Raw genomic sequence first — 12,808 nt, 5'->3', positions numbered from 1 at the left:
TTGGTTAGTACCCCTGCTGTTCTGTTTAGTGGCTCCGTTTAGATGCCCAACTCAAGGTACCAAATTATACTGATTTTCAGTATTGATCTGAGAGGTGGAAGTTTTATCTAATCAGGCTAAAATCTTTTCCATATTTACATTGTCACATAGTTATAAAAGCCTCCTTTTGTTGCAGATTAACAGAAAGATTTGTTTGTTTAGTCATAGCTATTATGACTAAATAGAGTAGCAATAGCAGTTATGTTATTTTTCATTTATTTTGCACTATCAATTTTTTTTCCCAACAATTCTCAAGTTAGCCAAGGCAGATATGGTCTCCATTTAACAGAGAGGAAACTGACAGAGGCTCACAAATTGATATTACTGAAGGATCTTGAAGGATATAGCAGATATTCCACTGATAATTTAATTCTTTGGGGGGCATTGTCTGAACCCAAATTCAAGGTACGCATTTTGATGTTGTCTTTGACAATTTCTATTCCCACGGCAACCCTGACGATTTTCTTGACTGTTACATCACTTGAATGATCTCCATTTAAAAGGCTACGCCTTTGAGAATTATAAAAAGTATTTTGATACTCAGCTTTTCTCGTATTGCCCCATGAATTACAATTACTATAATTTGTTATCGTTTCCTACTTTGTTGAGAGTACTGTGCAGAATATATTTAATATAACAGTCAGGACCTCTGTTTCTATGAAGCTTATCATGACAGAGCTTCTAATACTTCAAACAGCAAACATTCATTAAAGGTTGCCCTAATCAGAATTCCTAATGACTGTAACCCCAAGCCCTTCATTATCTTTGAGAGTTTGATGAATCTCACTGAAACTGTCTTTGTTTCTCCAAGATCTTCATGTATCATTTAAATCCATGGTACATGTGAGAAGCTTGCCTTTAATTATTTTATTTTGAGTTATTGGGATATTGCTCTTCAGAAGCTAAAAGGGATCAAAAACTGATGAGAATCAGGTAGGGGATACTCTATTATTTTAACTTTGGTTTGCCTAGTTCTCTGCTAAATAAAAGGCATCTACAAACACTGAGCTGGTATCCAGCCAAGTATCAAGATAAAAAGAAGCAGACGTTCTTATATTTTCTTGAGTGTTATCTCTGTTCAACTTTATGGTCATAAATAGGAAAAATAACCTATAGGAGGTTGTATTTATAGTTATTTATACATGCAGTTAGTCATTAGAGAAAGGGTTTTTTAAATATATGGAAACACCTGCATGCATTAGAGGTAGAGTATTCTTACAATTAAGTTAATCAAATTATATTTTAAACAATTTGTGAATAGATAGAGGGACTCAATTTCTTTCAACCATTCTATAAAGCAAAATAAAACCAATTGCCATAGTAGTGGTTTTTGGAGTGTGGGATCTGATCTTATTTGTTACTCAAAAAATTTTATTTTTGACTGGTCTCAGAAGTAGAAGCTTGCAGAGAGGGCTGCCTGCATCTGTTGTCAACATATTCCTGGCATTTTTCTTTGGTCTCCTTCATTCTTTTGGCCAAAAGTTTAGCATATTCTGCAGCCTCTCTCCTATTTCCCTTAGTAGTCTCTTTCATCAGAGTAGTATGCCAGAGTTTGTGTTACAGGACATGTGGAGTAATAAGACACTGAATCTTGGGTGCTTTGGTTCTAGGTTTCTTACCTTCTTTGTTTAAGGGCTTTATTACAATATATTGGCAGATATCGTCTTTTTTAGAGTGACTGAAAAGTGCAGATTCTGCTAGGTCTTTTGGGCCCCAGGCGATGAGACACCATAGTGTCGGTCAGTCCAGGAATATCCTTCTCTCCTTTTTTGATGATAACCAAGTTGAGAATGGTCAGATTGGTGACCACATTGTGACCCTGAACAGATTTGCACTTTCTTTCTCCGATTCTCCTTGGTCTATAACAGGAATGTCCCTTCTCAGCAGCAGGTGGACATAGCCATGGGTCAAGACACCCTGCTTTATGGGAAAAACTTGTTTGTCATTCCCACCGCTGATCTGGACCACATAACCCTCCCAATCTTCACCCAGAGCATCTCAGTAGTAACTTCTGTGGCCATATGCTTCTCATAAAAAGTATGAAGTTTGCTTTCATCACCCACTTCAATGAATTTCTGGCAACCAGTGGCTGGAAAGGAAATATTCAGCTTCATCTTTTTTTTTCTTTGTTTGTTTTTGTTTTGATGTCTAACCAAGTAACTGTTACGTATTTATTTGTATACAATAAAAGCGTCATGAAAATTCTCTGTCGGAGATCACATCCATGTTGCTTTCACACATAAATAAGTATTATTCTGAATAGGAGAATGTTAGTTACATCCTGATTAATGCAATACATACTTCCTTTGTCAGGTATTTCCTTTGCTTTAATAGACAATTTCAGAAAGACATGTTAAGGGGAGAAAATCACACAATACTAAGGATCTGAGGGTCATAAACATCACATATGTTGAGTTTGCTTTTAGTTTTGTTTCCAGTAGCTCTTAACCAATGTCCCTGGCTGTAATCTACGTGCTAGACACATTGCAAATCTTCAAAAGTGTATAAGATGAAAGAGCAACACACTTAATTGTTATTATTATTTTTTGCGATGGAGTCTTGCTTTGTTGCCCAGCCTGGAGTACAGTGGAGTGATCTCGCCTCACTGCAACCTCCGCCTGCCAGGTTCAAGTGATTCTCCTGCCTCAGCTTCCCAAGTAGCTGGGATTACAGGCACTCACCACCATGCCTGACTGATTTTTGTGTTTTTAGTGGAGACGAAGTTTCCCCATGTTGACCAGGCTGGTCTCGAACTCCTGACCTCAGGTGATTCTCCTGCCTCAACCTATGTGAGCCACCATGCGCAGCCTTCAGCTTCATCTTGAAGCAGCTGATTGCTCCCGCGATATCACAAAAAAGAACTATCACTTTAATAATAGCTGATGTTTCAGCCTGGCCAACATGGTGAAACCTCGTCTCTACTAAAAATACAAAAATTAGTTGAGCGTGGTGGCGCATGCCTGTAATCCCAGCTACTGAGATGCTGAGGCAGGAGGTAAAGGCAGCAGTGAGCCAAGATCATGCCACTGCACTGCAGCCTGGGTGACAGAGTGAGACTCCATTTAAAAAAAAAAAAAATAGCTGATGTTCACTGTGTGCTCACTGTATACCAGGCACTGTGGTGAGCTCACTATCCTCTTCTTTCCCCACTTTAAAGGAGAGGGAAGCTGGTGTAAAGAGTTTCAGAAATGCACTTAGGGTCACTGAACTGGTAAGTAATGGAGCAGGAATTCTCATGCTGGCCTGACTGGCTTCAGAGCCTGTGCTCTTACTCACTGAATGATGCTAATTTTCTCATATTTATTTCAGCCCACTGTCTGATTTCTTTTCATTAATATTGTAGGAAGTAAGAATGAATATGTGAGACAAATTCACTTTATTTTCTCCTAATTTATCAACTTACTAACAATTAGATTTATTTCCTCCACTAGCATGTGGCTGTTCTTTGTATTTCTGTATTCTGCTGTTTTATTTCACTTGATACTTTAACAGTATTTTTTATTTCCTGGTGAGGTCAAGAATTTTTTTTGTTTGCAATATTATCTAGTCTTATCTGTTAGATAATAAATAATATTACTGTCTCATCTATTAGATAATAGATAATAAAAGATAATAATACTGTCTCTCTGTGAGGCAATGAGAAGATTGCACAATTTATTATCATGTTAGGTTAAGACTGACTTTGTAAAGTGAGCATAAAAAACATTTAAAAATTATTTTTGTTTATGTTATTATGTTATTTATTGTTAAATCCTTTCATTGACCTAACCATTATCAACATCATTCCATTGGTAAGGAGACTGGATGAGATATAGTCTCTAAATTTCAACTCTAAAGTAAAATGTTATGCTAAAAGCAGCACGGTATGAAAAAGAAAATACATTCTTCTTTATTGTCTGTTAGTCATTGCAAGGAGTGGAGGTCATATAAGGTGAGCAAAAATGTGTTACAGAATGTGGGTTCCTTACCAGCAGGGGACTTCCTTCCTCCTCTCTGTGCAAAGTGGATCCGGAATTTGAAAATCTATTAGGCAGCTGCATGTACAGTGGTTTAGTATGGAATCAGATTGTTTGGGTTCATTCCCAGTTTTGTCATGAATGGCTATGAGACTTTGGGTAAATTACTCTTTGTGCCTTAGTATACTCATCTGTAAAATGGGACTGTAATAGTACATCCCTTACAGGATTATTTTGAGCGTTAGATGAGGTAATATACAGTGTTTAGCATAATACCTGGTATATAGTTAAGTGTACAATAAATCTAAGCTGTTATTATTTATTGTGCTGTCATCTAAGGGTTAATACTGTCTCCCTGTGAGGCAATGAGAAGACTGTACAAGCCTGTGGCATGAGAGAGGACTTGTTCACGCCACGGAGGCTTGGCACACATGTGAGGGTCATATGATTCTACCAGTAGCACTGTGGACACTGAAACTCTCCTTGCCTTCTTCTTCATGTAAGCCATCTGGTTAACAAAAGATGAGGCTGTACTAGTCATATGATTGTACATTCTTTATCAAATGTCCCTCTGCATTGTCTGACTCCGTGTAGCATCTTGGCACCTGTGTTTATAAGCCTAGAAATCTTTTCTTGAGTTGTCTGTCCAAGCTTTGCACTCTTGTGTGCCTACTGTGCATTCTACAGGCAATATAAAAAGGAGTTAAGGATATAGATTGTACCTATGAGGACTTGTGTAGACAGGATGGGTGCACAGGAAAGAATGAATGCACAGGAAACAAGCTGACTAGCTGATTCACAAGGCCCCTGAAGAGATAGCATAAGGAAATGGAAAGAAGGTAGGTTTTGTAGTAGTTCAGCAGAGTTTCTTTTTTCTTTCTTTCTTTTTTTTTTTTTTTTTTTTTTGTGTCTCTCTCTGTCATCAGGCTGGAGTGCAGTGGTGCGATCTTGGCTCACTGCAACCTCCGCCTCCCAGGTTCAAGCGATTCTCCTGCTTCAGCCTCCTGAATAGCTGGGATTACAGGCTCACGCCATCACACCCAGCTAATTTTTGTATTTTTAGTAGAGAACGGGTTTCACCATGTTGGCCAGGATGGTCTCGATCTCTTGACCTCGTGATCTGCCCGCCTTGGCCTCCCAAAGTGCTGGGATTACAGGCGCGAGCCACCGTGCCCGGCCAATTCAGCAGAGTTTCAAATCCTGGCTCTACCCACCTGTGTGACATTGGGCATACTGTTAAATCTCTCCAAGTCTGTTCCCTCCTGTGTAAAATGGGAATACAGTGGTCTACTACACAGGTTGTGTGAGGATTAGATGAGATCATGCCTCTGGAAACCCTTAACAGAACCTGGCACATGTAATAAGCATGCAGTAGGTGTTGGCTTCCTTTCTTTCGAGGGCTTCAGCTGGGGCAGACCCTGTTATGGAAGCACCTTGAGTATAAGTTGTATAAATGAAAATGAAATATTAGAGACTGGAGGGAGAAACTACTATGGGCTTACCTGGAGGAGTTAGAGTGAGATCAGACATTGAGAGATGGGTAAAATTTGGATGGAAAAGAAGAGAAGGAAGGTGCCCTCAGGACAAGAAGTAACTTGGCCAGGTGGTGTTCTCTGGGGGAGAGTAGAGCAGAGAGGTCATGCAGAGGGGCCACTGGTGAGTCGATGGGGTCAAATGGAGACAGTGTAATTTAGTCAGATCCAGGTCCTGTCGCTGTGGTGCCATTTATAAGCCTTGTAAATTTGGGAAAATTGCCTTAATGTCTCTTTAGGCCTCATTTTGTGGGGAAGTGGTTGTATTTTAAAAATTATTGTACAATAAAATTGATGCTTTTTTGGTCTACAGTTCTATGAATTTTAACACATGTATAGATTTGTAAAACCACTACTACGATCGGGATATAGAAAATCCCATCACTCCTAAAATCCCCCTCATGTTACCCCTTTATAGGCACACCCTTCCCCTGACCCTAAGCACTAGTTTTTTCTCCATCACCATAGTTTTGTTTTTTTGAGAATGTTACATAAATGGAATCATACAGTCTGTAACCTTTTGAGACTGGCTTTTCTCACTTAGAAGAATGCTGTTGAGATCCATCCATGTAGTTGTGTGCGTCATTCATTTGTTCCTTGTTATTACTGAGTAGTTTCCATTATGTAAATACACCACGGTTCATCTGTTCACCCATTAAGGATGTTTGGATTGTTTCTAGTTTTTGCCCATTTTTCAGTTTTAACATCTGTAAAACAGGATGATTATAATAATTGTACCTACCCTATAGGATTATAAGAATTAAACAGGATAGGATATATATACGCACACATATATATATATATAACCCAATATTTTAGACAGTATGGTACTGAGGACAAAAAATAGAAATATCAAATCAATGAAACAAAATTAATTTGGAATTAGATCTAATGAATATAAATATCTGATATGAGATATAAAGCAAGTTTTTCAAAGCAGGTAGGTAGAGAGGAAGACTCTATACATTATACATACCTCTCTCTAGGTAATTATACATACCTCTCTCATGGAATCGCATCATTCCATGGTGCGGTGTTTTAAATAGAGTAGCTAACATCATGGACACTGGAGCCGGAATGCCTGGGTTCAATTAATAGCCATCATTACTAGATGGACATGTTACTTAAACTGTGTCTTAATTGAGGAGTACTATTGTAAAACCTGCCTCATGGGGTTGTGTTAGGATTGGATGAGTTAATATATATGAATTACTTAGGCCTGGCTCTGATACATAATATATATTACATAAGTATTTAGCTATTCTTATTACATATGTATTTTAGATAATATGTGTGAATTATGCCAACCACACAGAAGAGCAATTAGGTTCTTGTATGATTTTAAGTTAGAATGAGATGGCTAAAGAACTGTTTCTAGTAATTTTATTTGCTTTTCTTATGCTGTTTTATTTTTAGGGCATTGCTCCTAAAATAGAGTTTTCTACAAGGACAGCCATCAGAGAATGTGTGTTTCTGCATAGAAACAGATTTCTTGTAAGTACAATACAAATCTAATGATAGAAATGACTGGATTTTTTTCTTCCAAATTTAAAGAATGTTAGCCCAAACTCAGTTTATCAAGTTTACAGGAAACTAAACAAGTAGAAACCTGGAAAGTTTTTACTAGGTTTGAATTTCTATAATTCAAACTGTTTACTCAGCCAGTCATATTAGAGTATGTTTGGCACATATGTTTGGCAGCATGATGTAGCTGGAAGCAGGGTGATTCAGAAGCTAAAATTACAAATTTGATGTAAGTGAGCTAATTAGCTTTTGTTATTGTTGTTCTATGACATTTACTTTTGATCTTATGAACAGCAGTTTCCATCTTTCTTTTTTAAAAGTTTAAAAATTTTAGGCTGGGCGTGGTGGCTCATGCCTGTGATCCCAGCACTTTGGGAGGCCGAGGTGGATGGATCACCTGAAGTCAGGAGTTAGAGAACAGCCCAGGCAACATGGTGAAACCCCGTCTCTACCAAAAATACAAAAGTTAGCTGGGCATGGTGGTGTGCGCCTGTAATCCCAGCTACTTGGGAGGCTGAGGCATGCAAATCGCCTGAGCCTGGGAGATCAAGGCTGCAGTGAGCCAGGATGGCTCCACTGTACTTCAGCCTGGGTGACAGAGTGAGACTCTGTCTCAAATAAAATAAATAAATAAAAAATAATAAAAATAAAATAAAAATTTAGAAATTTTATTTTTTAATGGATACATAATACCTGTATATATTTATGGGGTACATGAGATATTTTGATATAGGCATACAGTGTGTAATAATCACATCAAGGTAAATGGTGTATCTGTCACCTAAAACATTTATCCTTTGAGTTACAAACAATCCAATTATATTCTTTTAGTTATTTTAAAATTTACAATTAAATTATTATTGACTATAGTCACCCTGTTGTTCTATCAAATACTAGATCTTATTCATTCTTTCTATTTTTTTTTTTTTTGTACCCATTAACCATTTCCACTCCCCCTCAGCCCCCACGACCCTTCCCATCCTCTGGTAACCATCATTCTACTGTCTGTCTCCATGAGTTCAATTGTTTTAATTTTTAGCTCCCACAAATAAGTGAGAATATATGAAGTTTGTCTTTCTGTGCCTGGCTTATTTCACTTGATATAATGACCTTAACTTCCATCCGTGTTGTTGCAAGACAGGATCTCATTATTTTTTGTGGCTGAACAGTATTCCATTGTGTGTATGTAATATAATTTCTTTATCCATTCATATGTTGATGGACACTTAGGTTGATTCCAAATCTTGGCTATTATGAATAGTGCTGCAGTAAACATGGGGCCATCTTTCTTTTGCTGAGGCTGATGCTCAGATTGTATTCATGGTCCATCTTTGGTAAACATGAAGGGTCTTAGGGCATCCATGTGTACTACCTCAATTTTACTCTCTCCTTCAGTCCTAGTGTCCCCCTCACCCAAATTTCTTTCTGTTTTGCTTTTACCTTATTGTATATAATGTTGTTGCCACTTAAAATCTTTTCTAGAACAAGATAGAGAAGGAATAAAGGTAGTTTGTGAAGCTTCTCCAAATACTTTGGGACACGGTAGAGTAAAACCTGTATGTGAAACAAAATGCTTATCCCAGATCTTATGTATGGTCCTAGAAATGACCTTGAAAATGTGGGCTGTGTGTTACAGGATTCTGAATGAGACAGAAGGGCCAATAATCTCTGCAAATCTATCAAACCTCGCAGCATAATAACTCATATAATGGGAGACCAATGATTAATTTTAAGGAAGGCATTATCTGCTTTTTAGTTTCACCTTATTTATCCTCTTTTCTCTCCAATTTATTTGTGATGTGTTCATAGCAATTTTTCAGTGTTTCTTTCTCTTCTATTCTACCATTTTAATTCTGTTTTAACTTCCTAGGTCTTCCTTTCAGTGTTAACTTTTTAAACAAATAGTTTTATTGTTTTTTTCTTGAACTCCTGCCTCAAGAGATCCTCTGCTTCAGGCTCCCAAAGTGTTGGGATTACAGGCGTGAGCCACCGCACTCAGTCTGTTTTTTTTTTTTTTTCTTAAAACAAAAGTATCACTTTATTTTGGAAAATTAGAAAACAAAGATAAATAAGCGAAAAGGACCCAAAATTTTAAAAACTTGTCCTGTTCTTGCCATTTAGAGATCAGCATTAATTTTTTTTAGCATATTCTGTACACACATACACACTTTAAAAAAGATTGAGATCACACTGCATTGCATATTATTTTGTACCCTTCTTTTTTTTTAACTTAACTTATCATAAACATTTTCTCATGTCCTCAAGTATTCTTGTGCCAGACAATTTTTCATGGTTTCATAGTATTCCATTGTATGGAAGTACTGTAATCTGTTTGGCCATTCATTTTCCTTTTTTTGAGCACTTAACTGATATATCAGCCAGGGTCCAGTCAGGAAACCACACCAAACTTGTGATTGTAACAGAAGGATTTAATTTTAAAAAATGGCTAAACAGGGGTTGAAAGACTGAAAGGTAAAAGGGGAACACTGAAATGAAGAGTAACTGCAGGAAGCAGCTTCCACCCCTAGGGCTGGGGAAACAAAGGGAAGATGTTGGGTCAGCAAGAACACAGAAGCTTAAAGAAGAGACTGAACAGAAATGGGACCCAGACCTCTGGAGAAGGGCTGCTTTCCTGGATGCTTCTTCAGGAATTCGAAGGTGGGACTCTGATGAGCTGGGACTCAGATCTCTAAGGAGGGGCACTGCTCACTGCTGGTGCCACAGGAGCTTGGAAGAAGGTTCCTCTGGGTCTAGACTCAAATCTGAACAGGGGGCTCTGGCCAGCTGCTGTTGATATGTCTGGAGGGGTGCAGTGGGGCTAGTTCTGGCATAATAGGGGAAAGGCTATAATCTGGAGCCACTTGCAGCTGTTAAGGGGAAGAATTGTTGCTGGAATGATGCTAACAAGAATAGAATACAAAACTGGAAGTAGCCAGTCACTGTATCTCCTCTAGCCTTGCACTTTCTCTAGCACCTTCTAGTGGCAGAACCTACAGAGACCAGCTGGAAAAGCAAAAAGGGGGTTTGTAGAGTCCCTGGAACAGTATTGTATAGCTGAGGTGGATTTGCAACTGAGCACAATTGCTTACTCACTAGTACAGTTGGTTTCTAACTTTTAAATTACCATAAGCATTTTTGTAGCTATACATATAGCTGTAGTTATTTCCTTATAATACATTCCTGGAAGTGAAATTGCTAGACCCCTGTATGTGTCAAATTCTCTATTATCTATCTATTGGAGGTGTCTGACACTTTCTAACTTTCCCTTTATAAATAAATCTCACTGTTAATTAGTTGAATACATTATACTAGCAAGTTATAAATACTACTGATGTTAAACTGAACAGGAAAAAAATTAGAGAAATGTCCTTCCTTAAGTTTATGTTTTATAAATCTGAGGTGTTCTATCTTCAACCTTAATTTTTTAAAGTTCAATTAAATACAGTTATATTCTGATTGAATTTTCTTTTCTTTATTTATTTTTAAAAATATTCTTTTTTTTTGTTTATTTCAGGAAGAAAGACATAAGTCACGAAGGCCTTTATCTACATCACATGAACCAATATTTCCCTTAAATACTATAAAGATGAAACTAAAGGAGAATAACCTCAACAGACTGCCCAAAGGCATGCAAGCCCAGGCGCCCTCTCCATATTCTACCAGGCATTTCTTCCAGGACCAGCCAGTTCAGTTGAAGCTTGGAAATAATTTCAAAATCTCTGGAGGAAGCAAGCCTCCATTTGTTGTTAGACATGTGAGCCTAAAATTATTTTTTAGAGTATTTTGCAATAGTGAGAATATGGATGAGGGTGGAATAAAGGAAGTTTGAGCTATAATAACAAATGAATAATATTAAATAAAAAGGTACTTCAAATTGAATAATAATTGTGATTAAATTATGTTAATTTCCTAGATCATTGTCAGGAAACTCTTAGAAAGGTGCCTTATACAGGGGACTTGCTCAGTAAATGTCAGCCATCCCTATTTTTAATTTTTGAAAATTATTAGCAGAGTATAATATCTACACATGATAAGTTGCCATTATCTTGAAGAGTCAGTGAACTGACAGAGGTTGAAAACACATAACGAAGGTTGGCATGCACTCTGTATCAATCCAAAACTAAAGCTTCATCAGTTTTAAAGAAAACTACATGAGTTTTCTTAATGAGATTGGTGCTCAGTGGCCATATGTTGAAGAGCCAGAAAAGTTTGTTTGCAGGAAGAAGCAATGTTGTGCGATACTCAAAGCCCTTCATTAAAGTCATCTTAGATTATGTCCTCTGGCAATGGTGGGCAAATTTAATCACACTAGTTCTCTTAGTCTCTTTGCAATTTTTTTTTTTTTTTTTTTGAGACAGAGTCTTGCACTGTTGCCTAGGCTGGAGTGCAGTGATACAATCTTGGCTTACTGCAACCTCCGCCTTCCACGTTCAAGCGATTCTCCTGCCTCAGCCTGCTGAGTAGGTGGGATTACAGGTGCCCACCACCACACCCAGCTAATTTTTGTGCTTTTAGTAAAGACAGGGTTTTACCATGTTGGTCAGGCTGGTCTCAAACTCCTGACCTCAGGTGATCCACCCACATCAGCCTCCCACAGTGCTGGGATTACAGGCATGAGCCACCGCACCCAGCCTACAACTTTTTTGCTACTATAAAAGTAATGGAAAACAGAAAAGTTCAAGAAAAAAATTAATCCATTGGCTCACCAGCATAATAAAATCATTGTTTGATTTAATTTGACTCAATTTCTCTGCATTGTGCTTGCATCCATAGGCTTTATTTTTTCCACAAAGTTGTAATTATACTGTATATACAGATTAGTTTTCCTATATATTCCGATTAACATTACATTAAAAAAATTTCCTGTGTTATTTTGTAGTCTACACAAACACCAGTTCATGTTCTAATTAATGACTTATTCTTTAGAATGTTAACTATTGATAGTATCATTAAGTTGATATTTTGATTTAAAGTCACCAGTGGTGATGTTTGTGTATTAGGCAGAGACTGTGAAGTGTAATAAGTCTCGAAGTGAAGGTGCTGCTGAGATAACTGTATGTAGAATTGGTTTGTAGAACTGTTTGGCTGGAAACTGCAGAACAGCTATCTACAAAAAATACACAACAACTGTTGTCTTGGTGGCCTGGGTAATGACATCTGGCAAAAATCTAATGACCAATCTTTAAACATGGGGCCATGAGAATATCGAATTGAGTTCATTTATTTCATTTTATTGAAAATGTCTCTGATTTACTTCATTTGATATAAATTATTGTAAAATACAACTTTAGTCCATGCCATTATGAACTAAGTAATCTTAAAATCTTGGTAGATTTCTTAGGGGATTAAAACTTACTTGATACTTATTTTATTTAACAAATTCTTATATAGTTTTTCCTATGCACCAAAGTCTTTTATCAGTGATTTTACATATTTAATTATTTTATTTAGTCAGATTTTCTGATGATATGTGATGTTTCCTTAAGTAGAAGCATTAAAATTTAGAAAACCTGATGTTATAAAGACTGTAAATTCAAGTCAATATATTAAAGTAAAATGAAAAGTAACATTATAACCTGCCTTATTAAAATTTTAAAAAACAGAAATAAAAAAAATTCAGCAACTCAATATTGTAGATATTTGGAAGAGTCCCTAGTTCACATGTTTTAAACTGTTTGCAGATCATGTTACCCAATTTTTCCTTAGGAAAATATGGTCAGTCACCATAGATAAAATAATATAGTTGCTATTATTATT

The 12,808-nt window shown here is 37.0% G+C and overlaps 1 protein-coding gene and 1 pseudogene across 2 annotated transcripts in view; one reads left to right on the top strand and one right to left on the bottom strand.

Annotated features, from left to right (window-relative positions):
• Positions 1 to 12,808, top strand: part of SPATA6L (spermatogenesis associated 6 like) — a 63,373-nt gene that overhangs the window by 30,277 nt on the left and 20,288 nt on the right. Inside the window, exons 7-8 of one of the 2 annotated variants that reach the window (XM_030919637.1) lie at positions 6,944 to 7,021; positions 10,566 to 10,805. In XM_030919637.1, coding sequence (XP_030775497.1) covers positions 6,944 to 7,021; positions 10,566 to 10,805 — 318 coding nt within the window. Of the gene's footprint in view, positions 1 to 6,943; positions 7,022 to 9,349; positions 9,710 to 10,565; positions 10,806 to 12,808 lie in introns of those variants that run through there. The other variant, XM_030919638.1, reaches the window with a different exon arrangement.
• On the bottom strand, positions 1,411 to 2,153 carry LOC104682484 (annotated as a pseudogene).

The sequence above is a fragment of the Rhinopithecus roxellana genome, chromosome 16 (assembly GCF_007565055.1).
Source record: "Rhinopithecus roxellana isolate Shanxi Qingling chromosome 16, ASM756505v1, whole genome shotgun sequence".
NCBI lineage: Eukaryota > Metazoa > Chordata > Mammalia > Primates > Cercopithecidae > Rhinopithecus > Rhinopithecus roxellana.
The sequence above is the reverse complement of the archived record's forward strand: the minus strand, read 5'-3'. Positions and strand labels throughout refer to the sequence as shown.